This window comes from Betta splendens, chromosome 4, assembly GCF_900634795.4.
Source record: "Betta splendens chromosome 4, fBetSpl5.4, whole genome shotgun sequence".
Taxonomy (NCBI): domain Eukaryota; kingdom Metazoa; phylum Chordata; class Actinopteri; order Anabantiformes; family Osphronemidae; genus Betta; species Betta splendens.
In genome coordinates, this window is record NC_040884.2 from 27,847,358 (window position 1) to 27,873,362 (window position 26,005).

At 44.3% G+C, this 26,005-nt stretch overlaps 5 protein-coding genes across 9 annotated transcripts in view; 4 read left to right on the forward strand and 1 right to left on the reverse strand.

Annotated features, from left to right (window-relative positions):
- Positions 1 to 24: 24 nt before the first annotated feature.
- On the forward strand, positions 25 to 3,328 carry sgcb (sarcoglycan, beta (dystrophin-associated glycoprotein)). Its single transcript, XM_029146944.3, has 6 exons — positions 25 to 352; positions 949 to 1,158; positions 1,264 to 1,449; positions 1,543 to 1,734; positions 1,992 to 2,123; positions 2,257 to 3,328. The coding sequence occupies exons 1-6, from the start codon at positions 230 to 232 to the stop codon at positions 2,455 to 2,457; spliced, it is 1,044 nt and encodes a 347-aa protein (XP_029002777.1). The 5' UTR covers positions 25 to 229; the 3' UTR covers positions 2,458 to 3,328.
- A 137-nt stretch (positions 3,329 to 3,465) lies between these two features.
- LOC114853506 (protein clarinet) lies at positions 3,466 to 12,232 on the forward strand. The gene is made up of 5 exons (XM_029146942.3): positions 3,466 to 3,698; positions 3,814 to 4,258; positions 5,576 to 5,745; positions 5,917 to 6,250; positions 6,332 to 12,232. The coding sequence occupies exons 2-5, from the start codon at positions 3,823 to 3,825 to the stop codon at positions 11,410 to 11,412; spliced, it is 6,021 nt and encodes a 2,006-aa protein (XP_029002775.1). The 5' UTR covers positions 3,466 to 3,698; positions 3,814 to 3,822; the 3' UTR covers positions 11,413 to 12,232.
- On the reverse strand, positions 11,676 to 17,348 carry dcun1d4 (DCN1, defective in cullin neddylation 1, domain containing 4 (S. cerevisiae)). 4 transcript variants are annotated; one of them, XM_029146945.3, is made up of 11 exons: positions 17,215 to 17,348; positions 15,799 to 15,869; positions 15,637 to 15,676; positions 15,391 to 15,478; positions 15,184 to 15,272; positions 14,962 to 15,032; positions 14,650 to 14,741; positions 14,452 to 14,560; positions 14,138 to 14,242; positions 13,889 to 13,991; positions 11,676 to 13,776 (listed from the first exon to the last, which is right to left on the reverse strand). In XM_029146945.3, exons 1-11 carry the CDS (start codon positions 17,231 to 17,233, stop codon positions 13,721 to 13,723), a joined length of 843 nt encoding a protein of 280 aa, XP_029002778.1. In that variant the 5' UTR covers positions 17,234 to 17,348; the 3' UTR covers positions 11,676 to 13,720. The 4 variants fall into 4 exon arrangements, with proteins under 4 accessions (XP_029002778.1, XP_029002782.1, XP_029002781.1 ...); XM_029146949.2 differs by lacking the exon at positions 17,215 to 17,348 and adding an exon at positions 16,967 to 17,194; XM_029146948.3 differs by lacking the exon at positions 17,215 to 17,348 and adding an exon at positions 16,149 to 16,955.
- Positions 17,349 to 20,376: 3,028 nt separating this feature from the next.
- On the forward strand, positions 20,377 to 23,118 carry ociad2 (OCIA domain containing 2). Its single transcript, XM_029149263.1, is given in 7 exon segments — positions 20,377 to 20,559; positions 20,741 to 20,825; positions 21,931 to 21,984; positions 22,098 to 22,145; positions 22,225 to 22,363; positions 22,472 to 22,503; positions 22,506 to 23,118. Coding segments are annotated over 7 exon segments (465 nt in total). The 5' UTR covers positions 20,377 to 20,490; the 3' UTR covers positions 22,544 to 23,118.
- A 331-nt stretch (positions 23,119 to 23,449) lies between these two features.
- Positions 23,450 to 26,005, forward strand: part of fryl (furry homolog, like) — a 48,883-nt gene continuing 46,327 nt past the window's right edge. Inside the window, exon 1 of one of the 2 annotated variants that reach the window (XM_055508140.1) lies at positions 23,450 to 23,607. The gene's annotated coding sequence lies outside the window, so the exon portion shown is untranslated. The remainder of the gene's footprint in view (positions 23,608 to 26,005) is intronic. The other variant, XM_055508141.1, reaches the window with a different exon arrangement.

The window sequence follows — 26,005 nt, forward strand, 5'->3', positions numbered from 1 at the left end:
GCAACGACGACAGCGGCTGTTTCAAAGTTTTGCTCTTCTTGCTAGCAGCTCACTATTTATATTTGGAAAATTTGAACGGACATGGTTTTCTATTTTAGGATTATTCGCTCATTGGTTGAATGAAAGCGGAATGTACCATTTGTGAATTATTTTTTTTTTGTTTTCCAGAACGCGCTAAACACAATTAAACCGCCACTTGTTTATTGCCGTTTGGCTCGTTTTTAATGTTATGCTCGTAACTATTCTGCGCCCCGTCAGTAACGCACAGCCCGTTCTGACCCCTTCGCCTGTGGAAGGTGGTCTGTCCCGGAGCCGTAGCAGGAGAGGGAGGGTCAACATGGCGTCTGAGCAGGTCTGTTATGTTTCATATGTGTTGTAAATCTTGCAATTTACTTCGTTTTTTGCCCAAATTTATATGCAGAGAGCAAATACAAGTATATTAATAGTGACCCGATGTTTGAATCGGAACGTGTTGAGCTTTTTGCCCGACGGTACCGTTATCTGTTATCTGGCCTCTACATTAACGGTGCTACCTGGTTATTTAGAAATACTACATTGTTTTCGTTTGTTTTTGGTGACTTTACGTTTGACAACTAACTAGTGTAGATAAAAAAAAGCAAATGTGATATGATTTAGTCCAGTTCATTTTCCGTCAAAGTGAGCGCGGTTTATTTTTAGTCGTGTCCACAGACAGGCAGCCTCGGGAATTTAACTGAGAAACATTCCAACACACAAGATGCACAGAAAATAAATAGAAATACTAAAAGCAAAGCTAAACGTTCTGCTAATAGCGTAAAAAAGTTATATATAAAACGATTGTTGAATGATCAAGCCTGTCCCTTCAGGAGATCCTGTTACAAAGCCACTAAAAGAAGTCTATAACGAAATACATTTACAATATGTAATTTTGCAACTTTGCTGACCTTTTTTCTGCATTTTCTGCTCCAGGAAAGCTCCAATGGTCCTGTGAAGAAATCCATGCGAGAAAAAGCCATAGAAAGACGGGGTATCAACAAAGAACATAACAGTAATTTCAAAGCAGGTTATGTACCCATAGAAGAAGAGCGTCTTCATAAAACAGGGCTGAGAGGACGCAAGGGAAACATTGCAGTGTGCGTCATTGTCCTCCTTTTCCTCCTCGCCTTAATTAACCTTATTGTGAGTCTAAATGTGCTTGTCCATAGATCCTTGTCTTTAGACTTCACTGATAGTTCTGTTCACGAATGATGGTCTGTGATTGTAACAACTCACCTGTCACTGCAGATCACGCTGGTCATATGGACGGTGATCCGTATCGGTCCGAATGGATGCGAAAGTATGGAGTTCCACGAGACCGGGCTGCTGCGCTTTAAACAGAAGGCGGACATGGGCATCGTTCATCCGCTGCACAAGAGTACGGTCGGGGGCCGTAAGGACCAGGACCTGGTGATTGTTGGCAACAACAACCCGGTGCGGGACACAGGACACGCAGTCCACTCTCCAAGTCTCATGCATTCGTAAAAGTGACACGCGGTGTGCTCTTTTTTTGTGTGTGTCCCTTAGGTTGTTTTTCAGCAAGGCACGACTAAGCTTAGCGTAGAGAAAGACAAGACCTCGATCGTCAGTGATGCTGGCATATCCTTCACGGACCCTCGCACGCAGACCACCTTCTTCAGCACTGATTTTGAAAATCACGAGTTCCACTTGCCCAAAGGAGTCAAAGTCCTCAGTGTTAAAAAGGCTTCCACTGAGAGGGTATGTTACTAATTTCTGTCAGCTGACCACTTGACAGGGAGTGAACTCTCACTGCCACTACAGCCCTTACAAAATAAAGTCCCAAATAGCAAGAAATATGTTTCTTGCTATTCATAAAACTTACATAAAACTTACAGTTGGAGTGTGGAGGCCAATAATATAAATGTAATACTGTAGTAAAACACGGGTGATGAATACTCATAGCATAGATTGTGCTGTTAATACGGTCAAATCTCATCTTTTGTCTGTAATTTTAGATAACAAGCAGTGCAGCATCTGATCTGAGTATTAAAGGGGACAGCAAGGCCATCATTCGTGGTAACGAAGGTGTCAACATCATGGGCCGAACAGTGGAGTTTAAAGTGGGTGGAGGAATCGAGCTCCGGGCTGTAAGTATCCTCGATTAGGTGCTGTAGTCCTAAAGGAATGCGTAACAAAGAGCAAAGTTTAGTATAAAGATAGAAAAGCGCTGCTGAGGATGAGAGCACGAGGATGGATGAGCACTGCCCTTTCTCTGCACAGGAAAACAGCATCGTGCTCAACGGATCAGTGATGTTCAACGCCACACGGATTCCTATCTCCGCAGGAGACGGGTATTTTGATGAGCCCGGGGAGCGGTACAAGCTCTGCATGTGTGCAGATGGAACTCTGTTCCGCGTGCAGGTGAAATACTCCAACATGGGCTGCCAGACATCAGACAACCCATGTAAAAAAGCTCACTAGGAGCCTGGACTGGAATCTGCTGCGTGTTTTTACAGTCACTGCTGAAGTCAGATTATCCATTTTCATATGTAGTGCAAATTCTTGACTCACATACTGATACCTCAACGACAAATTCTGCTCTGCTTATTTTTGTTTGCCAAACAGATCATGTGTCACAGATCATTGCCACTTGGCCAAAGATATTTACATACCAGTAAAGTGTTATTATTGTTTTGGAGACTTAAATTTGATATTTTATTAGCGCTTAGCACATTTAACATTATACTGCCCATTTGGTAGCATTTACTTCAAAAGACACTACAATTACTTTTTGCCTTACCGCACATTTTATTTTCACTGACAATAATAAAACACTATGAGATTAAATTAAGTTATGTAGTATCAAATATTATATTTATTACTAACCGTAATACAAAGCAAGCATTTAAAGCCATTAATGCCACAGTAGACGAGGTCACTTTCTGTCTATCATGCATGTGCCAACGGAGTTACAAGGGATGAAGAACTATATATAATATTCATTTTGTTTGCTATGTTTATGTAGCAAAATAATCCAGTGTTTAAAATCTGAATGAGAGTGTAGATTAGACCTCAGATTAATGAACCTATTTACTTGTTTATGTTTGTGTGTGGAGAGGTTAATTTATCTGTTACTTGGTTTACAGACTTTACTGAGTGCTTTGAATTTTGTGCAATATACTATAAACGACCCAACTGTTATTTTGCTTTGAATCATACTATCTGCTTTGAATTTTTGACTGCATACCTGTGGTTTTGATGCACAAAATGGAAACCAGAGGGAAAGAAAAAAACGGTGTCCAACGATCGGTGAGATATTCGTTTCAATAAAGAAACATGTTGCTATGTGAAACTTTGTTATCGGTGGTTTCAGAATGTCTCGAGTGTTTACATGGTCATTTAAAACCATAAAGGAGGAGTTCAGCTGTTTTATTATCTAATAGAATGCGCGGGCCGGGGCATGGTTCTCTCTCGCCATAAACTTCCAAGTTCAGAGTTATCTATCACACATGAAGGAGAAAACAATAATAGTAAGACATTAACCAGGCGTGTAAATGATTGAGGGGACCACAGAATGGCATCTCCGGGTCTGGTTTACGAAGGCAGACGCAGCAGAACACGCTTCAGACTTTGGTCAGAAGGTGCTGGAGACAGAGTTAATACACTGGGAGCACAGGGTGTGAAAACTAAACTTCTTTGTGGGACAGAGAGTGTGTACTTAGGTGAGTTTGACGTTTCTTACTCATGATTGTGTTTATAGCCGTGAGATTGAATCTTTCTAGCATCTCTAGTCTTCTATATCCTGTGTATTTACTGTGAACTGTCATTCGTGATCAGCGTGTGGTGATGGCAGTGGCACGGAGGCTGCTGTTGGCTGCTGGGCTGCTCCTTTTCTCCTCCGGGCTCCACTGCTCCTCGCCCCCACCTGGCTGCTCAGAGTCATGCACCTGTCAGGGAGCTCCCCTGTTGAACTGCTCCTCCTCCGGTCTCTCCTCGGCGCCTCAGCACATCCAGGACTCTGTCACCGCGCTGGACTTGTCTCATAATCTCCTCAGCTCTGTAACGCTGCTTCGGGCGCATCGCAGTCTCAGGAATGTATGGCTGGGGAATAACTCTATCACGCGCTTGTCTCTGTGTGTCGAGAGAAATGTGGGAAGTCGCGACGTCACAAATAGACGTGGACGTCGCTTGGGACCCTGGAGGAGGCGAGGATGTGTGTCTTGGGCCCCCTCCCTGCAGCTGCTATCTGTTGAAAAAAATCAGCTAGAGCAACTCCCAGAGGGTGAGTCGGGGTAATATAGTCATATACTCATATTACACAGCACTATAAGCATTCCTCCCAGTGAGCACAACATAAAACATGCCTCAAATAAACAAGTCAAATCTAGATGCCACCGTTGGTTAATGAATCATCTTCATCACGCTCCGATTTATTGTTAAGTTTCTACTAAGAAGCTCTTCATGAGCTCAAACATGTAAAAGGTCTTAACCTTCTTGTGTTCTTAAATGGCTTACAGTGACTTAGTTATAATGTCAAACATCAAGACATAATAATAATAATGGTTTATTTTTATGTCTTTATATTTAAGTAGGGCATTTGTTCTATTTTGGGTTTTCTTTCTTTCTTTAAATATACCAGAATGTACTTTGTCACTCACAGTAGCAGCCACAAGCTGTAGAAATGTGTGACTTCCCATCTATTATCTATACCACTTATCCTGTTAAGTGTCACAGGGACAGTAAAGGATTCCAATCAAAACCCAGCCTGAATTACAACTCATTAAAGAGCAATCGATGGGGCTGTTACACAATCTAGATGATGTGCGCCTATAATTGCACAAAAGTCATTGACTAATGTGAGTGAGTCAGACCCAATAAATAGGCCCACCTCACAGCATTAATGTTTGCCAAATGACAGGCTAATGATGTGGCCTGTGTGATATTGTTTATCTTTAGTACTTTGCTCTCAGATAATGAGAGTAAAGAAGCAGCCAGTCACCGTTTTACTGACATTCCATTGAAAGGTGTAACTTCTCTGTGTTCCTCTGCATCACTTCACGAATCCCCTTGTGATTGGTTTAAAGGAGTGCATTCCCTTTGCGTGTACGGGCGGCCTATTTACATGCAGCCATAGACCTGCCTGCTTGGTATTCGCCTCACACAGGCCTCAGTGTCTTTCTAATGAAGCACAGAGCCACAGTGCCTCACTTCATCCCAGCCGTCCTGGGGAGAATGTAATAGGCCAGTGCAGCACAGACCAAGCGTTAGTGAGCACCACGTTGGATGCTTAGGCTAAAGAAGGTGTGTTTGTTCATTAGTACGGATGAGATTGATCACGGTCACGTCCCAGAAAAGACCAGGCAGCGGTTTGTATTATTTAATCTCGTCATTAAATCAGTGTTGTACACTAATCGAATTAAAGCTCTTCATAAAGCTTTCAATTCAGTAACTTGCTGTAAAGAATGAGGACCATCACAGGACTCAAAGAAAAAGGCACACAAGCTTATCATCGTCACTTAATAGCTCTATAAACTGTCATTCCTGTCTTGAGGACTCACCCCATCTGCTCTAATCCCGCTGCTGCTTCTCTGTCATCCAGGGCTAGAAGGCAGTAAGTCATTGCAGGTCCTGCAGCTGTCCTTCAACAGGATCTCCACTCTACGACCAGGAGACGTCAGAAAGCTTCCACAGCTGAAGGAGCTGCACCTACGACATAACCTCATCACAAGCGTTGATCCTCTGATGTTTCAGGACTTGGCCCAGCTCAGGGTAAGTCTGACTTGTTTACGCTGCACACACTGCATTTAATTATTTTCTGTTACCACTTGAGCTTTATGATTAACTCTGAACAGAAAAGTATTTTAAAATAAGGATGGGTCAGAGTAAACAGACCTTCACTGATCATTAATATTTCTATATGTATGTATTTATATTTCTAAGGTCCTTGATCTGAGCTTCAATATGCTGACCAGCCTCCATCCTTTGACGTATCCTTCTCTGCGGAGCATCGGGGCAGACGTGAGGCTGGACGGGAACAGGTGGCACTGTGACTGCAGCCTGCGTGGTCTGAGGAGGCGGATGGTGTACGACGACAGCAGAGGCCTGCAGACCTGGAGAGTCCTGTGTGACTCCCCTGCCGTGCTCTCAGGCAGAGACCTCCTCCAGCTGGAGGAGGACGACCTCAACTGTTTAGGTACCGAAAACATGTCAGGGCTGCACCGAGATGTGAGCGTCTACAGTGGCTCTGAGGTTCTGCTGACCTGCTCCACACAAGGTAACTGTTTACAGCGCAGCCTAATCCGGAAGAAGGCCTGACTGTTGGTTCAACGCATGCACACGTTGTCTTTCTCTGTAGACCCAGTGTGGTGGACGCCCAGCGTTCAGTCATCCAGGGGCCAACCACAGGTCATAAGTGACATCACCGACCGAGACGCTGGACTGTATGTGTGTGTGTCTGAGGACCACAGGGTCGTGTCTGTTTTTAACCTCCAAATAAGTAAAGTGCAAGGTTCAAGAAGACACACAAGGAGTTTACACACACGCAACCAACAAGTAACCCCTCGTACCAGCCATAGTCAGTCTGAATTTAATCTGGCTGTGTGTCTCTCCGTTTTCATCACGTTTTTCGTAGCCTTTATCTTAGGAGTCTTTTTAAGACCCTATATTGATGTTCTTTGGAAAAGGGTCACTACCAAGAAAAGGTCAACTCCAGCCGACTCCGAGGCCCCTGTGGAACAAGGGCAGTATGATAATGAAGCCTTCTCCAGTGGCGAGGAACCTGGACAGGTACCAGCTCACAGGGAGAGAAGAGTCACGTTTAACACTGAACATGTAGACATCAGAGACGAGAACAACGTGCACTACTATGACACTGTAGTTGGTGGCGAGCAGGAAGTCAGCAACAAAGCGGCGGTGGTTGAACGTGAAGCGAGGCAGACAGGAAGCAAAGTCGTCACAAGCGGTGGCCGCGCACACGTGGAGTTGGAACCCATCCCCGACCCTGACGAGCTGGAGGAGAGGAGCCTGTCTTCATGCTCCGATTCGTCTCACTCTGACAAGGTGTTGAGAGAAAAGCCAAGGCTCCAAAGAGACACAACATTAACCAAGGGTCCTCAGCTAGAAAAGGAGTCTGTTCAGCAGAGGCCTGAAGTTGCAGTTTCTACCGAGAGCACGGGTGGAATTCCTGAGTTTGCGTCGGAGCCGTTTTCAGACTGGTCCCCGCATACACGCAACCATAAGTCAAAGGACTTTGATCTGTGGCAGGAGAAGGAGGAACAGTTTGAGTTTAGCGACTCTGTCCGGAGCGCGTCCGAAAGATCCAGCATCGATGAGGCACCGGCTTCACACAAGCACAAGAGACATGACGCGTCCAGCTCCAGTTCCTACTTCAGCGACGACGGGCCGACGCAGTACACTGTGAACTCAGACCACGAGGAGGACGGGAATAAAGAGACGACCCGCAAAAAAAGAGACATTCAAAGACCTGCAGCGAGGCCGGAGCGCTCGTCTTCCTCAGAGTCCAGCGACGGTGACCTCGAGCCGGTAAAGAGCACCAGCGTCACGAAACGGCAAGAGGAGAGAAAGGATACGTCCACTTCTGGAGGCAGCAGGACGGACAGAGCCCAGAGGCGTACGAGGGCCCCATCGCTGAGCTCCAGCTCCTCCTCCAGTAGCGACAGCGAGGATGAAACACATCGCATCACGCCAGGAACGATGAACCCCACTGGGCTTCCTCTTCAGAGTCCAACTTTACCAGCACGGTTCCCCACTGTAGATCTCGAACACATTCCCCGAGTTAAAAGGCGCTTAGATATCAAAGCACCGTCACTGGGCTCTGAGGCGTCACACAGTAGTGACAGCGAGAATGAAACACACCGGCCCAGGAAGGTGGAGACTGCAAAGCCTTCACAGACCAAAGAACCTGCGTCATCTTCTAGCAGCGATAGTGAGGATGAAGCACTGGGCCACACGGGGAAGCTGAGACCCGCAAAGGTGGATGTCACATATAAAGAATCTGAAACACAGAGTGACCCGGTTGAAGTGTGGCCCGTCATAGACCTGCAGCGTATTCCTCACATCAAGAGGCGTCTGGATATCAGAGCACCATCACCAGACTCCAGTGATAGTGAGGAGGAAATAAGCGGTCACACAGGGAGGCGGAGCGCGACAGAACTGGAGCCTCCAGCGCATGCTCGGTGGCCTGTTCTAGACTTTGACCGCTTGCCCCGAATCAATAGGCGTCTAGATATCAAAGCTCCGTCACCAGCTTCTGAGTCATCTTCTTCCAGTCTCAACAAAAGTCCTCTGAATAACAAAGCACCATCAACAGACTCTGATTCATCTTCCAGTAGCGACAGTGAGGATGAAATCACCAACCGGACGGTGAAGCAGGAGACTGCAGAGCTCCCACTGAATGATCCAGATGCAAAGTGGCCTGTTCTAGACTTTGAACACCCGCCTCACATCAGGAGGCGTCTAGATATCAAAGCACCACCACCAGCTTCTGATTCATCATCCTCCAGTGACAGTGAGGATGAAGCTACAAAGTACATAAAGAAAGAAGAACGAGATCAGATCCTCGTGACAAGACCAGCTCCACATGTAAGACACAAGTCGGACTCTGACTCATCTTCCTCCAGTGACAGTGAGGATGAACTCACAACCCAAACAAAGAAACTGGAGCAGGGGGAGATCCACCTGACGACGCTTCCAGGGGAAATATCACAAACTGCGAAACCTGAGCCAGAAACGCGGTGGCCTATCATTGATCTAGAGCTTACTACACACATCAAGAGGCGTCTGGATATCAAAGCACCATCACCGGACTCAGATCCTTCTTCCAGCAGTGATAGTGAGAAGGAAATAAGCAGTCACACGGGGAGGCGGACCCCGACACAGCTGGAGCCTCCAGCGCATGCTCGGTGGCCTGTTCTAGACTTTGACCGCTTGCCTCGAATCAAGAGGCGTCTAGATATAAAAGCTCCGTCACCAGCTTCTGGGTCATCTTTGCCCAGTGACACGGAGGATAAAGCTATAAAGTACATAAAGAAAGAAGAGCGAGATCAGATCCTTGTGACGAGACCAGCTCCACCTGTAAGACACGAGTCTGACTCTGATTCATCTTCCAGTAGCGACAGTGAGGATGAAATCACCAACCGGACGGTGAAGCAGGAGACTGCAGAGCTCCCACTGAATGATCCAGATGCAAAGTGGCCTGTTCTAGACTTTGAACACCCGCCTCACATCAGGAGGCGTCTAGATATCAAAGCACCACCACCAGCTTCTGATTCATCATCCTCCAGTGACAGTGAGGATGAAGCTAAAAAGTACATAAAGAAAGAAGAGCGAGATCAGATCCACGTGGCAAGACCAGCTCCGAATAGAAGACACGAGTCAGACTCTTCATCTTCAAGTAGTGAAAGTGAGGAGGAACCAGCGGATCAGAACCTGATGCAGAGGCCACTAGACGCAAAGTGGCCCACACTAGATCTAGAACGGGTTCCTCACTTAAAGAGACGTCTAGACATCAAAACACCTCCGCCTCCTCCTCATTCACCCTCTAAGAGCGAAGTTGACAAATATAAAAAAAAGGAGGTGCACGTGTCCAAACTTCCTGTAACAAATTCCGAAACAGCAAAGTGGCCAGTGCTTGACTTGGAGAACATGAGCCTCAAGAGGCGTCTGGATATCAAAGCACCCTCACAGGACTCTGAATCGTCTTCTAGCAGCAACAGTGAGGATGAAGCAGCACATGGTCACATGGAGAGATCAGAGGCGCTGATTGATTTAAAAACACAGTGGCCTACTGTAGATCTAGGTACTATGACAGGTATCAAAAGGCGTCTGGACATCAAAAGTCTAACACCACCTCATGAACTGTTATTAGGTGGTGAGAGTAAGAGCCACGCTGAGGCAGACGAATTTAGACCCTTCTTCACATCAAGCAGCTCAGACGAGGCAGAGACTTTAAGGAACCCTCCGATGAAAGGGATGTCAGATGCAAAGTGGCCTGAACTTGACCTCAGCAGAGCTACTCATGTCAAAAGGCGCCTGGACATCAAGGCACGTACGCCTTCACATGGGTCATGCTCCAGCAGTGACAGTGAAGATGAGGACGCGAAAAAAGACGAGGTCGTAAGACGTCCAAAAAGCCCTTTGACCAACGTGTTTCAGCATCCAAAGGAAAAACCCAGCATCACATTAGAGAAGTATACGGTTATCACAGACTCATCATCGACAGCAACACAAGACAAGAGCAGCACGGCAGCAGAGATCAATCCCGAGCTTCAGTCGAGGTGGGCCACTATGAATCTTGGAATCTCCCGCTTCAAAAAGCGCCTTGACATCACATCGCGCTCACCTCCTTCCTCCCCCAGCGCTCGGAATGACGGTAAAAGTCCCAAAGCCCGCAATGAGGAGACGAGGGATCAGCTGGTGGAATCTGATTCGGTGCGGCCCAAACGGAGTCCCAGCAAAGCTTCAGATGTCAGCGCTCCTTCCCAAACGGAATCATCATCCAGCAGCACCAGTGAGGATGAGAGGACGCGTCACAGTGCTGGTGTCCCGCGCATTAAGAGGTATCTGAACGTCAAGGCCCCCTCCCCAGATCAAAGCGAGTGCTCATCCTCCTGCAGTGAGGGCGAAGGTCAGCTGAAGAGACTCCCTCCTGGAGAGAGCAGACATGAATGGACAGACAGCGAGTCTGTGATCACCTACAAGCGTTCAATAATGAAAGCTCCATCGCTGCCCAGCGAGAGTCATGCAGCTACACATCAACATGACATGGGATTTCCCAGTTTTAACTTTGATGATGTAGTAAGGAAAAGGATTAACCACCACAGAAGCGTCAGCGATCTGGACCTGCCGCCCCAGATAAGGTGGACTGGCCATTTATCTGACCTGTCTGTCCACAGCGCAGGGAGGAACCTGGACATGTCTCCTCAAACCCCTGAGCCGGACAAGTCAACAGGCCGCACAAATGAGATTCTGAAGACTTTATCTGAGGAGAAGAGAGAAAAGAGAGGCCTTAACGCCCTAAAGGTCATGTCATCAGAAAGACGAACATGGGAGACAGAGGAGCCCTTAGACCTGGGCCCACGACACGACACCAGTTTTAACCATCGCTGGTCCGAGGACGTGAAACAGCCACTGAAGCAATTTCACGTCTCCTCCACTTCAACGGATGAGAGAAGAGCTGCAGATTTGCTGTACGGCGTTCGCAGCTACAGGAGTCGCGACCGCGGCCATATCGAACCACCCCAGGAGGCTCCGCCTCCTGTTCCCGAAACGCCGCCACCGGACGAGGCGGCCGAGCCGACGCCGAGGTCCCCGTGGGGGAGCGGGGCGGCCGGCAGGAAGGAGGAAGGGTCCTCTGCGCTCACGCCTCAGAGCCTGGTGCGGTATTTAGACTCCTCCATGAATGCCAGCGACGTGTGAGAAATGAGGAGGAACGCACTGTGGTTTGGAAAAAGCCTGCGAGCCCAATCCCACTTTGTAAAGCATCAAATGAAATGTCAATAATAATTTATGTGGATCTGTTGTAAAGGGCATATTTATGCTTTTTTTTTTTTAAACAATTACAAACACGCTGTAAACAATCGAGCAAAAAGAATCAGTGTCACTGATGTCAACTAGATTGTTATACTTGATAAATAAATTTTTGGGCAATAGTATATCAAGTAAAAGACCCCAAATGTCTGTAAGTTAATAAACCCCTTTTATTTATGTATATAGACATAGGTTATATTGAAAACAAACATACAGACACTTACATAGTTTACATACATATATACACTTGGGACAAGGCTGTTCATCCTCCTGCACTGGCATGGGAGAAACGCTTCAACACTTCTCTCTACACAGTATTTGGTAAGCGATCCAACAACGACCTGCAGCTTCGATTCGACGCTCATGATCACAGTATTAAAACGACCGCAGAAACGTTCGGAAAGTTTCAGCTGCTGTGAACGTCCGTGACGCGAGAGCCGACGCGTCCTTCCCACCAAATTTGTGTGCGACGCGTCACAGGCGTTGCAAAACAAGTTATAAAACTAATAAAATAAAATCAGACCTCTTGCTACTTGCCACTTTACAGCATGTATGAGGCGTGTGAGAGGGGTTAAATGCAGGAGGGAACACCTGTTCCACCGTGAGGTTACGGGTGTGTTTCCAGGTCTTAATATGCACAATCATGTGGTTCATCAGAATTAAGACAACATGACTGTGAATATCAAATTAAGCACAAAAAAAAACAAAACACTTGCACAAATTCCTGTACAAAACAAAAATGCATTTGAAAAAAAAAATCTCATCCATTCACAAAAGGCTCTGTTGGAGCATGCATGCAAATATTAAATCTGACGATTCAGCATCACACCACAGCCAAAGACAAAAATTTATACATGGGTTACAAGAACATTATACTAGGCAAAAAGAAACAGCATAGCATCATCACAGATTTCAAAACGGTCAGTGTCCATTGTTTTGATTAGATCCTACTGGGTTGGTACGAAGCAACGCTTTCAGCAAACCTACTGTCCTACTTAGCCTAAAGGACCTTGTCCTGAGAGGGTCGCAGGTCTTCCACTGTAGTTAGATTAACACTGTCAGTGTTGGGGAGATGCTACTCGTAAGACCTGAAACTATCAGTGGACCAAGGAAGACAAAACAGATGCCACATATCAAGACAAAATGGACACCAAATAGCTCTATGTCAACTTATAACACAGTCTGAAATCATCCTGAAATATTCCCTGACCACTCAGTGTGTCTGCGTGTGCATGGACAGGTGTGTTGGTGTGTTTCTCACCAGGTATGTACACTGGAGTTGTTGTCTGTGTGTGGGACACACAAAGTGACTTCCAAAGTTTGAGGCACGATAATACTCTTACCTACACAACGTAGATGCATAAACTGGTCGCGAGACCAATAAATGGTGATGAGAGCACAGGTGGCTCACCGCTGTACTGTAATAAGAGCTAGTAAGCAGCAATGCTGATTCGTTTGGTGTTACGAGGGTCCGAAGCCTTCACGGGAGGGGTAGCAGACTGCTAGCATCATCTCGAGCAAAACAGCAGGAGGGAACAGAAACTGGCACAAATCAACAGTAAAACGCACAGGCATGCGAAGCCCGTGATCAACCATTTGACACAGTGTGCTTCTTAAAAAGAACACATATCAGACTCAAACCATGAGAAATAATAGCTAGTTCCGTCTCTCCAGATAAGCTCGAGTTCAAGTCCATTGCACAGATCTGTAATTAAATGTGTCCAGGTCAACAGAGTGACACCTTTTAAGACTCGGGACACGGCGCGTGAGTATTCACTTCTGCTGTTTTCTGTGCTGTAGACAAGAGGTGGCGAGTGGTGCTCCACACGACAACATGTTGCTCCCATCATCCTTACACGACACCACGTTATCCTAACACAGACAGCAATACGACATGTCACAGTGAGAGAGAGCAATGCCACTGGGGATTGCTGCAAGCTTGCCCACTATGCAACTTGGGTAGGGAACATAACTCCGCAATGACAGCGCTCCGCCTCCAGGCTCTGGGCAGCATGCACCTATGCAATGCAAACCCAGCACCCCCACCCAAGCCCACCCACCCACCGCCCCAAACCCTCCTTTAACAGGAAGCACCCACAGCCACTGCTTTGCTATTTTTGTATTGTTTACTTATTGGTTGGAGATTCTCATAGTTGTTGTTGTCACAGTTGAATTTTTCCCCCGTTTTTCTTCGCAGCTATAACATCTGTCTTTCCTTGTACCATTCCACAAACTCGTCCAACAAAACTGGCCCTGATTAAAAACAGAACAGGGGAGAGTTCAATAGATTAGAAAACTGTTACTCGCATAAATCCTACATGAAAAAAGCAGTTGTGAGATTTAATTACAGATACTGTGCACTCACAAGCCCCATCCTCATCATAGTTACTGAGGTCCAGGTTGATTGTCCTGCTGAACTCTAAAACATTGCACCATTGGTCTTTGTTGATGACTTTGTACTTAGATTGCTGAGGACAGATATGTAAATGATGTACATTAATACAGAACCACATCAGTTTAGTTTAAGCAAAGCTTTTCATGGATACACACCTTCATACAACAATCAATGATGAAAATCACTGAAATAATATTAATACCTGCAAGGGATTCTTACCTCTAAAAACTGGTTGAACACAGGAAACAGCGGCCACGTCTTACCCAGAAGAAGCCCCAGCATGCACTTTGCTGTGTTCAAGTCCAAACTCCTCTGATCCTTTTCCTGTCCAATTCAAACACAGAAGACCTTGTGAAATCACTGCAAAATATTCAGCACCTGTCTAAGATGATTTTAACTTGCTCCAAACTTTTTAAAAAGGTTTCATTACAAGCTACAGGCACACCATCAACAACTGTTTCCAAAAGCTCCCAGTTTAACAGAGTTTGATGTGTTTTAAAGATTCCATGCCTGGGAGCTTTTGCTTGACTTACCCGAGCAAAATCAAAGGCATATCTATAAATGAGCTTAAAGCTGGTGCTGTCATTTAGGACAGATCTCAGGTAGTCCAGTGAGTTCCTCAGTCTTTCTGTTGAGTCGCACCTGACAACAGCAGAACAGAGTCTTAGCACATACTTTAAATCAAGGTCTGCTGAGAATTATGGTTGATGGAGAGTAGGTATCTGACATACTGCAGCGAGCCCATGCCTCTCAGCCACTCCTGGAGAGTGAAATACCCCATACTCTGGGCGTCCAGCTTCCAAGCAAGAACCAGCATCACCACCTGGGCACAAATAACGAACTTTATAGCTGCAGATGTTCCAAAATAAACCATGTCAAACCAGATCATCAATCAGCTGACATGACAAGGCCATCACATGTCAAGCACACACAATTAGCCAAAGGAGTGTATGTTAGAATTACTTCCATACTCAGGCTGGCAGCAAAAATAAACATCAATTTAAAAATGTGTAAATATCAAAAATGCATAAAACCATGCTTACATTCTCGGGCTCTACACCGATGTCCTCACAGAACTTCTCCATGCCGTCTGGTCCAACCACATCATCGCAGCCTATTTTAGACAAGCCAAGTGTGAAGTAACGTACACTCTCAATTCCACATGTGGAGCAAAAGCCTCCGCTTCTCCACTGAAGTTCTGATAGATGTGTGATGATGTAACTGGGGCAACTGCTGGTGGATGCCGTTAAAACATAAGCACCTACCTGCATATTCGTAGAACCACTCCAAGCATCTTTTACTGGAAAATGTCTCCTCCTCGCAGATTTGTGATGTTTCATGTTTTCTGAAAACGCTGTAGAGGAACATCGTTTTTAATCACTCAGAATTAATAGGCTCTTACTATTATTAAAAATCTAATTAAACTACACAAAAAAACAGCAGTCAGGTGCTTGTGTTTGACATCATCTGACCTGTCCTGGCGACTCTTTTTGGCCGACATGTCATCCCCAGCAGAGGGTCTCCTCTTTTTCCTAGGTGGCATGGCTCTGGAGCAGCAAGCTACAGTACGACAGGGGAGACAAGACAGAATGAAGGTGCGCCAACGGTAGGCAATAGATAGGATATGTATTTTTAAAAAGCTAGCTGCTAAATCTGGGTAGGTTCTATATTGGCAGTAGCTTGCACCACTTTCTGTAGGCTTTGAAAGGCAGCACTACCTGAGGGATGATTATCCTGTCCAACGTCTTCTGTCAGGTTCTATCAGAATGGATGAAAACAGTCCACATTGGTGAGGAGAACAGGTAGATGCTTGACACATACTCACACACAAGAAAAACAAAAATTTAGACAATACACAAACTGCTAATATGTGTATTTACCAGCCTATGCAAGGTGTGGTGGATCTTATGGATGCTGGCCAGTGTAGTCAAGTGGGAATTCAGCTGAAAATCTGGTTCCACAAAAAACACCAAAAAGTCTAATTAAAGCCTAATTAAAGTCTAATTAAAGACACAGTCCTCTGGTCTGCAAACCGCATCCATAGGCTGAAGCAAGGCTACAGGAAGGTGACATCATCCCAGCACCACGAGAACCTCTGATTAAAATCTCATGTATAGGTTGAATCAATCACTCTAGACCCCAAAAGAACTCGTTGGGATTTCGGTTCAAGGGAGAAAACGACACAATCACACCTCACTCGTACCGTACGAGGGAGTGACTCTCGGCATACCTCGAAAGACAAGGCGAACTCGAACCTATCTGACAACGCGTGCTACCCTCACGCCGTGTTACGTCTATGCACGTCTGCTCATGAGCTGCCACGGGAACAGCTTTGCTTTTATCATTTCTCTCCAAAGGCCCAGAACCAGATCACCCAGCGCCCTGTCGAACACACAGCACTAGCTTCATACCTAAAATAGCAGCGCAGACGCGCAACTTGCACAGAGTTTACAAAGTATCTGGAGAGTTGGGAGCATGGGCGTTGTAGTCCATTTCCCCCAAAGAAGCCATTAAAAACCCGGCGCCGGCTTGGATATTGGACTACAACTCCCAGACCCTGACAGAACAACTATTCCTTTTAGACCCTTCTACCCCCCAACGTTTACACACACACACACACACACACACATACACAACTGATTGAATGCAATTGTCATTGTTTAAAAAAATCTAACATTATATGCCCACTAGCTTATAAGCATTGCGCAGGCATTTTGCTGCGGGTACCGTAGGTGCCGCAAAGCTCGACAGCACTACTGCAGCGGGCAAAGAAAGATGTTTTAGACAACTGCGTCACAATTTTCATTCTGTGTAACAGTCCGCAGCTGAAGAAAAAACGAGCGATTTACAAAGACAGTACGCGGACGCCAGGTTTGAGTTGAAACGCGCAGTCAGTGCTCCGTAATGATGACTAGAAAGACCACATTACAGCTATTGCCATCGAAAAGCATCGGGGTTTAAGTAACGTCGACTGGATTCAACTGAGGACACAGATAATGCTACGCCAAAAAATAACTTGAGGGAAGCTGCCGTGTTAAAAGTAGCCACCTTTGTGTCAAAAACAAGTGAGAATTCACTAGTTATCCTCCCTTTGTTGTCGCCCAAGACAGCACTAGCAAATACAAAGAGACCAGCAAACAGCACGGAATTCATGCGTCCTCATCAAATCCCACAGAAGCACAGGCTTAAAGTAGACACAGCAGCACAAAGCGCCTGCTTGCTCCATTGCGACAAGCGCCACATCATCCGCTAACTGTTCAATTCGATGAAGAAAACCGCTATAGGTTACTACTTACTTGCCGCATCAGAGTGCATTTTTATGAAACATACAACTGTCTGTGGGAAGTCCGCAGACCGGCCAATAGGCGGTCCTTGTCCACGCAAAGCACGCCCGCGGACGATGATTGAAAAGGAGCCTACCTGCTCTCCGCCTCTGTTGGGTTCTGATTGGCTATGCGGACTGCCACTCCACACGAAGGCGGATAAAGAATTAGACTCCTCCTATGCAAACACGTGATTGGTCGGAGTTTCTAGATTTTTCCAAACAGGTTACAGTACTGCGGTGATTCATTGGTCGGGAGATTTTTATGAGCACGTCAATCATCACAATTTCCTCGTGCATGCCGCAAACCTGCCCACGATGCGATATGATTGGCCCCCTCAACACGGGAAGACCTCCCAGTGTAGCTTCTGTTTGGGTTGGTGCGGGGTGCGTTTGGCTGTTTTACTTTTGTCTCAATCTACTAGTACGCTACCGATACCCACGATGGTCAGGTCCGCTGGTAACCGTAGATTCGTTTTTTTTAGTAAGGGTTCTGTGCTAAATAGCGCTTCGGTTCCTGTGTCCAGTTTAACACTTCTGAGCACTGCTTGTCACAGATCTCAGCTATGAACTAAAACAAACACATATCTTTACGTGCGATACGTGCACTTTGTATCGTCTTCTCCTGTCTTGGAAAATCTTTTATTCGTTTCTTCTCGTTATTCAGCAATCATTAGTTGTTGTTAGATGTTAATTTCAAACACACTAAGTTATAAGCGGATATGTTTTTTTTCCCTTATGCACTAAGGGCTCAGACGTTTTACCTTTCAGTTCCATGTACATTGTTGACATTGAAAAGTTACAAAAAGCATTTATAATACAAAAATATGAAATGTTATTATATGAGAATACAAAGGCCAAAAGTGAAAAAATAACGCATTGCTTCTTGTATTGAGTCGTCAGAACTCTGAAGTAACTCTTTCACACCGAGTACCTATGATGAATTGCTACTGGACTTTTATTTTAAACTATAATACAATATCTAAACGTTTAACAAATCTTAACATGAAACACTGACCAGTATGGTAGTAGTGGAAAACTCTGGGCCTCAAGACTTTAAAACAATTAGACAGCATTTCTAAAAGTGTGATATTGTAGATTTTTTATGAATAAAATATCCTTGATAAGTTAACCTTTAGCCAGCTTTGCTTTGTCTTGATTGTTATTTCAGCTCTGCAGACAATTTCTGCCCTCTAGTGGACACAATTATTCAGTCCTTTCCAGTCTCAGGCGCAGCTGATAGACAATCTTTGTGATAGATGATAATAAATAGCATGCATTCAATTTGAATAAGTGTCTATGCCCATAGGTACAAATACAGGTATGTTTCCATGTTGCGTGTGACCTATGAAAGTGACTTTTAGTCCACATAAGTGCCCAAACTGAAACTCTGCAGTAATAAACTGGTCTGAATCTCTGCAGCAAATGGTGGACACAACTAGTCAGTGATGAGACACATTTTATAGTCGATGCAATATAGGGCTGCCTGTCACTTTATCATTAGCCAATACCATCTCCAAAATATTAGCTTTTTTGAGCATGATATTGAACCAGAAGAGAATAAAATCTGGAATCACGTCTGCCTCTGGAATTATGTCTGCCTTTACAATAAATAATAGTGCAGTTTGTATCATAACACACACTGATATTATGGTAACTGGTAAATTGGTAAAGTAACACAAATAGCAGCTTAAGTTTTGATTTATGGAGAAAATAGAGTACAGCTCCACCAGCATTTTTAGGCCTAAATATGACAGCTGCCCATGTGAACAATGAAATGTAAAATAAGGTGTCTGCAATTGTTTTTCTAACCTAGTGAACATTCACTTTATTTTGTTTACAGAGTGGGTTCTTCTTTTTAATAATGACTTAAAGTATAGAGGCCTTTTTGCTTTTTTACAAAGGTAGTAGAAGTAGAAGAAGAAGAAATAGGGATGATTATTCGCCCATCCATTATCCTATGGCCACCACATACACCACAAACATATGGGCATTTTAGTGATGAACCTAACAGCATGTCATGGAGTGTGGGAGAAAGCTGGAGAACACATGGTTTATGTTTATTTATATACAGCTGATTTACCAACAGGCCACAGCCTGTGAACGTGTTTTTTCCAAGGCAGGCAGAGTTTTAAAAAATGAGTGAAGGGAGGAGCGTTTACTCTGTGCTAAACGACAGGCCAGTATATTACCTGGAGAGAAATAGGAATCTTAATTAAAAGTTATCAAAGTGGCTTTAGAAAGGGGAGGAGTACCATAGAACCAGGCCTTTGTTTGGAGCATGAAATTAAAAAAGCACAGCGTAATAAGGTGTCGGTAGTGACAGTCTTTTTTGATATAGAAAAAGCAGATGACGTTATGGAAGGAAGGACTGGTAATTAAGTTAAGGACGTGAGTACAGTCAGCCTACAAAAGTGTTGCTAAATTAATGTCAGGAGAAAAGTGCCAAGTCAGTCAAAAGTTTTGTGTAGACTGTAGAAAATCTAGTCGGTAGATTAGATAAGGAGATCAGTCCAACTATTATGAGCCCAGTAATACCACCATGGTTACTAGAGGAGGCAGACACAAACTGGGCGCTGCTAGAGAAGAGAAGAGAGGAAAGGAATGATGTAGACAAAGTAGAAAATGACATTGGGTTAAAGTATAAGGATAATGTGAAAGTACATACACATGCATCTAGAACAGTAGAGGGGAAGGTAGGGGTAGCGTTTGTTGTACTTGAGATAAAGGGGTGAGTGGGAGAATCAGTGATGTGCTCTCAGTTTTCACAGGGGAACTAGTGGCTATTTTATTTGCATTGCAATGGGCAGAGGAAAATAAACCAGGAAAAGTCTTACTAGGGTCTGATTCCAGTAGATGATCATTAATGAGCATAAGACACATGGAGGGTAATGAATGTGCAGACAGGCAGGCAAGAAAGCAGCAGGGAAAGTCGAGGTGGTGGAGGTAAAGATAAAGTATGGTAAGGCAGAAATAAATAGTATAGGTAAAACTGGGACACAGGGAGTCGGGAAAGATGTGATTATAACATGGAGGCTCCGTGGAGGTAATGAGAGCATGTAGTGGGAAAAGGAAAATAGAATAGAACATTGAATTCTCCAACACAGAAGGTGGCGGTACTGCACTACCGAGTTTGTCAACCGCCAATAAACAAGACGACGAAGAAGAGGCTCCGAGGCGGCAGTAAAAGCGACTTGGGGGCGCGTCACAGTGATTGCGTCCTGTTAGTGTTGCTGTGAGCACCTAAAGCATGAGTTCCGAAACAGCCGGGGAAACGTTCACGGTGAAGACCGAGAAAGCGGCGACAGCGGGATGGCAGGTGAGGCGACACACGGGGGCGACACACGGGGCCGAGGGGCGACACACGGGGCCGGGGGGGAGACACACGGGGCCGGGGGGGGCGACACACGGGGCCGGGGGGGAGACACACGGGGCCGGGGGGGAGACACACGGGGCCGGGGCCGCCGCCGCTTACTTGAACCTGTCTGTGTGCCCCACAGTGCCCTTTGAGTGATCCGGCCACCAACACGGCTGAGATGAGGAGGATGTGGAAAGAATGCAGCGAGGAGAGCTTTTGGTACCGAGGTATGTCTGATTCACAGCAGCCTCATGACGCGCAGCGCCCTGGAACAACTTTAGCCGTAAGAGTTAACAAAGTAGCCACCGAGGCGCGTGCGTTTGAGTGGAAGCAGAGTCCGCATCGCGGTCACATTCAGATTGTGGACCCTGAAAATACTGTCTGTTGACTAAACGTTCTCAGGGGCTAAACATTCACAACGGGAGATAAATGAAGGTATAATCCCCAGAAGTCAATAGAGGGACATGTCTAAGGCATTAGACTAAAGGGCACAGGGACAGAGAACGTGCTGATGCAAGTCACAGTCACCCAGTCTCCACGTTTTCCAGCACACAAACACACCCACCTGCTCAGAGGCAGGGCTCCACTGTATATAGACCTTGACCTGGTGTGTCAGTTGGCTTATCCAGCTGTTGATTGACTGAACACACCTGATCCAGGTAATAGACAGGAGCTGGAGCAGGGAGAGCTGAAAAACCAGAAAGAGAGTGGCCTGAGTTTGACTTATTAGAAAGGTTAAAGCTGCTTTTTCTGCTTCATACTATTTTGTTTAGTATTTTGTGTATAGAGACCCACACTGCTGGGATCAGTATTGTTTTGTTGTTGTTGTTGTTAATATTATTGTTATTAAAATGTTTCCTAATTCTAAAGGTATTCATACCTTTTTAAATACAAAATAATGGATTTAATTGGATGAAAATCCTTGTTTGAAGAGGTAAAAAAACCCTCAGTTTTGAATGTTCCATATTAAAGTCGGTAATATGCTGTTAGTCAGCGCGTTTGGTCATCAGATTTATTTTGGGTGTTAAGGTCTATGACTTATGACCAGCGGGTGCTACACTAGGTAACTTGTGTGAACTGTGTCATAAAAAACACCTGGAACACGGGGACCAACACTAACAAGAAACTGCAAGTCATGCGGAGCTGCACGGGCTGGAGGTGCTGTTACAGTAGATACAAGTTACAGTAGCTGCTGTGATTCAGATTCTATAAAAAGTTTTTACATCTGCAAATGTACAGTCATTGTTTTGAAACAGATTTGTTATGAACTCCGTTCCAACTCTTTTATATTATGTCTTTTTACGTTTCCATAACACGCTTTCTTTTGTTCAGCTCTTCCCCTCTCTCTGGGCAGCATGGCCATCACTGGTGGTCTCCTCTACAGAGGTAAAGTACTTGCAGCCAAACCCTGTGGTTCCATCAAATCTCAGTGACATCTTGTTAAACCATAGTTTGTTAATGGTGTTATTTTGTTTAAATTAAATGCTCTTTTCATGCAGGTGTTTGGAAATCATCCAAGAGATTTGGTCCCTTTCCAAAACTAGCAGGTGTGTTGGACCTAAATTTCTAACAGAGTTTGTAACAGTCCTTCAACAATTACTGACATGTAACCTGCATTTTTTTCAGTGGCTGGGATTCTTGGTTACACAGTAGGCATAGCATCGTATGTGAGAACTTGCCTAAACAAGTTCCACGACGTTGGCATTGATGTTGAACCAGGCGTTGGACCCTGGTCCAGGAAACGTTACCACGTTTCTTGTCAAAGGTAGTTTGAAGGAAGGAAGGAAAGGAAGTTTACTATTACTACAAGAACGTTTCTACTCAAATATGATTTGTACCACAATGTGTAAATGTCAAATATTTATTCCATCAGATCCTGCCAGTATGTGTGTGAAGAATGCAAGAAATGGCTCAAGCTGCACCTGCAGAACAAAACAAAAGCTAAAGGTGAATAGATGTGTTGCCAAAGCTATCAAAAACAAATCTATAACAATATTATTGTATTTTTATTTTTATATATATTTTTCTCCATACTCTTAAATCATCATACAGCAGTCTTTCATTGAAATGTGCACTTACTTGGCACTAGGGGGCGCTACCTTTCTTTCAGTCACATTAAAGCCTAAATGTTGCTTGTTTATCTTATCTAAACTTTGCAGGAATTTTATTTAGGAAAACCCTTCTGAAAAAATTACCCAGGTATTACTCACAATAATAGTACTTCAATCAGAATCCAGTTAGGACGGTTTATAGCAACAAAACAGGTGTGTAGGGTGTGTAAAAACACTTCATATGCACACTTTTGTATACTTTATGAAGCTATTCTTGTAAATGTATAATAAACTATTTAAATGCATAATAATAGAAAACAGGACCATAGTCAATGTATTAAAAGTAGAACCTTTACATGCATGAAATACACAAATAAAACTAAAAGCAGACATACACCAGATGATAATTATACTTGTGTGTTTTAGTTCTTAATGATTGAATGCAAAATAATAAAAAGTTTAAGAATGAGTTCTATATTGTACTGTGATTTTTTTTTCTTCATCAATATAAAGGTGACACAAGCATCTTTCCCCAACGGTTGTTTTAACCATACTCGTCATTGGTTCAGGTCCTTTAAGTACCCGCCCAGCCCTGTGTTTTTCGGTGTATGCCGTCTTCTATCACAACTGCACCCTAAATGAGTGTAGACCTTCGACGTCACCCAATCAACAGGTCCTTTTCTCAAGATTGACACGTCTTCAGTGAAATAGAGAGGCGTGTTCAATACTGGGACGCAGCATCGTACCCAATCATAATAAGGGAGGCGGGACAAACAAGACCACCGTCTGCTCTGACAGTGTAGCTCTCCCAACACTGAAACAGACTGAGAAAAAAAATCACCACTACCCAAATCCTTCCAATGGAAGAGGGCCAGGACGTTGAGGCTTGTTCGGCAAATGAAAAGAACGCCTGCAAGCTAGCGACGCAGCCCAAGTGAAAGGGAGAGACACAAAAGTTGTGAGTATGCCCAGCTTAACGAATATTTAAGCAACGGAGGTCACTGCGGCTGCTGTCTAATGTAGTTAACGTCGGCTTAGGTTAAGTTCCGTGATTAACTTTGCCGTTGAGGTTAACGTTAGCTTTCCAGCTGAGGCACCACAATTGGCTGCCGCAGCGTGCTAAAAGGAGTTTGGCTGCCCCGCTAGTGTGAGTTAATCGCTTAGCTTCCTTGCAAGTTAAATCGTAGTCTACGTGCAGAGTCGTGTTGTCATGAAATGTAGTTTGAGCTTAGCTTTTTAGCTAGCTTGGCTGTTAAGGTCGCTAACAGACTAACGGCACGATGGGAACATTAAGTTATAGTTGACAACTGGCTGGTAAGCTAGCCAACATGAAGTTGTTGCTGCTGATGTTAGCCATGTTAGCATCCTGCTCAGTGTTCGCTAGCAATTTACTCAATATAGGATCAACCCAAGGCTAACTGCTAACTGAAACAGGAACCTTAATGTACGTGCGTTATTGTTGTTGTGTGTAGTTTCTCGGCAGTAAACGCTGATGGTGTCAGTATTGTCAACAGACCCAGTTAGACAAGTGTTTTTAATGCAGCAGATTTACCAAAACACAAAACGTTTAAGTAAATCTGGGTCACTTTGCTTAGCTGTATCACGTCTGAAGACTTTTGGTTGTAATAAGCATCAGAACTCGAAGGGGCCGATCCAATATGTCCAAGCATGATGGACCTTTTGCATTGGCATAACAGTGAGAGAACTGTCAGCCTTGCATCTAACATTCCTCTGAGGACTTCATTCTCTCTGTTCAAAGTGCATCGCACATACAATGAGGCATTTGTTCCATTTCTGTATAGACCAAAGCAGTGGCACTTCGATACACACAGAGAGGAATCTTGTCACTGTTGTGTAGATGGAACAGCCCAGATTGAAACGGAATAAGTGCATGCTCCCACATAAGGGTTGACTATGTGATACAAACTGGTTTTGTTGAGGCCTGTGAGGATTGTCTCACATCCAGGTCATGTTTATCAGATGTTTGAAAGATGTTTCATCTTCCATCTAGAAGACAACATTCTGACTAACTGGCACGCAGGGGCAGCAATTTAAAATATCAAATTATACATACAATTATAATAATTAGTTTTTCCGTAGCCTGAATGTTTAAATATTTCATTCATGGTGTATGTGCTGTGCATTCTCAGGTGTTTGGGACAAACAGTACAGATACTAGTACAGATGTGCAGTGAATTCTTTTTTCTAATTACAAACTAAAGGGAATCCCTATAAATTGCAGATACCCATCTATCTGCAATTGGAAGGTATGGGGAAGAAAAACCAAGCTCTGTAAAACAACCCCCACGGTGGCCCTTCAGTGGGCTTGCCCATGGAAGGATTATCTGTTAACTCAGAATTTCAGTGGTGGCTATATATTACGTAATGTGGAAACAATCTCTCTTTCTAAATTTGAATTATTCTTGTGTAACAATTAATCATTAATCTGAGGGCAGGATTGGGATTGGGGTCCTGTGGTGTATTTGGGTTTTAAGAATTACACGGGTTGTATTTTCATTACCAGCAGGCCAGCATCTTTTTTTTTTTATATGAAACCTGTTTTCGATGCTTAGAGTATACCTTGGTACTAAAATGGTATCTGGAGAAAGTAAATAATGAGGTCCCCATTTACTATGTCTTGAAGTTTAGTAGTTATATATGTAAGCCTATAGACAACTAGGCATTCCTGCTCTACAATATCCTAAACGTTTATATCTTTAGTTGCCATTTGTTAAAATTGATTGTCAGCAGATGACCTCCTTTTTTAAATCTAAACTGATGAGTTCAGAGTGTGTCTAGGAAAGGGTGGGGGCCATTTGCACATAGCTAAATTATTAACTGGGCATCTGATGAAATAATACACAGACAATTGGCAACAAATCTTGCCATTGAATTAAATTGTGTCCACAGCCAGGTCCTCTGTATGATAGTACCTTTCTATCTATGGCCACATTGCCTTGGACTGAATGTTGCATTAAACTTAGAACTGACTGGACCTGCTATGTGTTATTCTGTTAGGATAGGAAGTTCACACGGTTAAATGAAGACTTCCTGTTAAGATTACAATATTCATTTAATGGAAAATAATAGAAAAATACATATTTTCATAATGGTAATTTGAAATAGCTGATTAACACATTCTTTTTAAAGTACAGTAGCATACAAAAGATGGAATTTGTAGGCTTTGAAAAGTAGCTGTGATTTACACGAGTCATTTCCTTGAAAACTTGTATATTATAGCACATTAAAAGGTCTGAGTCTAGCTAGAAATATCCTATAATTGAGCCCTGCTGAAGAAGATTATCCTTGGCTTTCGGAGAGGGTTTGCAGTGTAATTGATGTTTGGGTCTGGCTTT

Coding starts and splice junctions, on each gene's coding strand:
- sgcb (XM_029146944.3), top strand. CDS start 230: ATGCTCGTAACTATTCTGCGCCCCGTCAGTAACGCACAGCCCGTTCTG. Junction 1,159..1,263: donor TCGCCTTAATTAACCTTATT/GTGAGTCTAAAT, acceptor CTGTCACTGCAG/ATCACGCTGGTCATATGGAC. Junction 2,124..2,256: donor GAGGAATCGAGCTCCGGGCT/GTAAGTATCCTC, acceptor TTCTCTGCACAG/GAAAACAGCATCGTGCTCAA.
- LOC114853506 (XM_029146942.3), top strand. CDS start 3,823: ATGGCAGTGGCACGGAGGCTGCTGTTGGCTGCTGGGCTGCTCCTTTTC. Junction 4,259..5,575: donor GCTAGAGCAACTCCCAGAGG/GTGAGTCGGGGT, acceptor TCTGTCATCCAG/GGCTAGAAGGCAGTAAGTCA. Junction 6,251..6,331: donor GCTGACCTGCTCCACACAAG/GTAACTGTTTAC, acceptor CTTTCTCTGTAG/ACCCAGTGTGGTGGACGCCC.
- dcun1d4 (XM_029146945.3), bottom strand. Junction 15,479..15,636: donor ACAGGATAATCATCCCTCAG/GTAGTGCTGCCT, acceptor GTCGTACTGTAG/CTTGCTGCTCCAGAGCCATG. Junction 14,561..14,649: donor AGAGGCATGGGCTCGCTGCA/GTATGTCAGATA, acceptor TGCTGTTGTCAG/GTGCGACTCAACAGAAAGAC.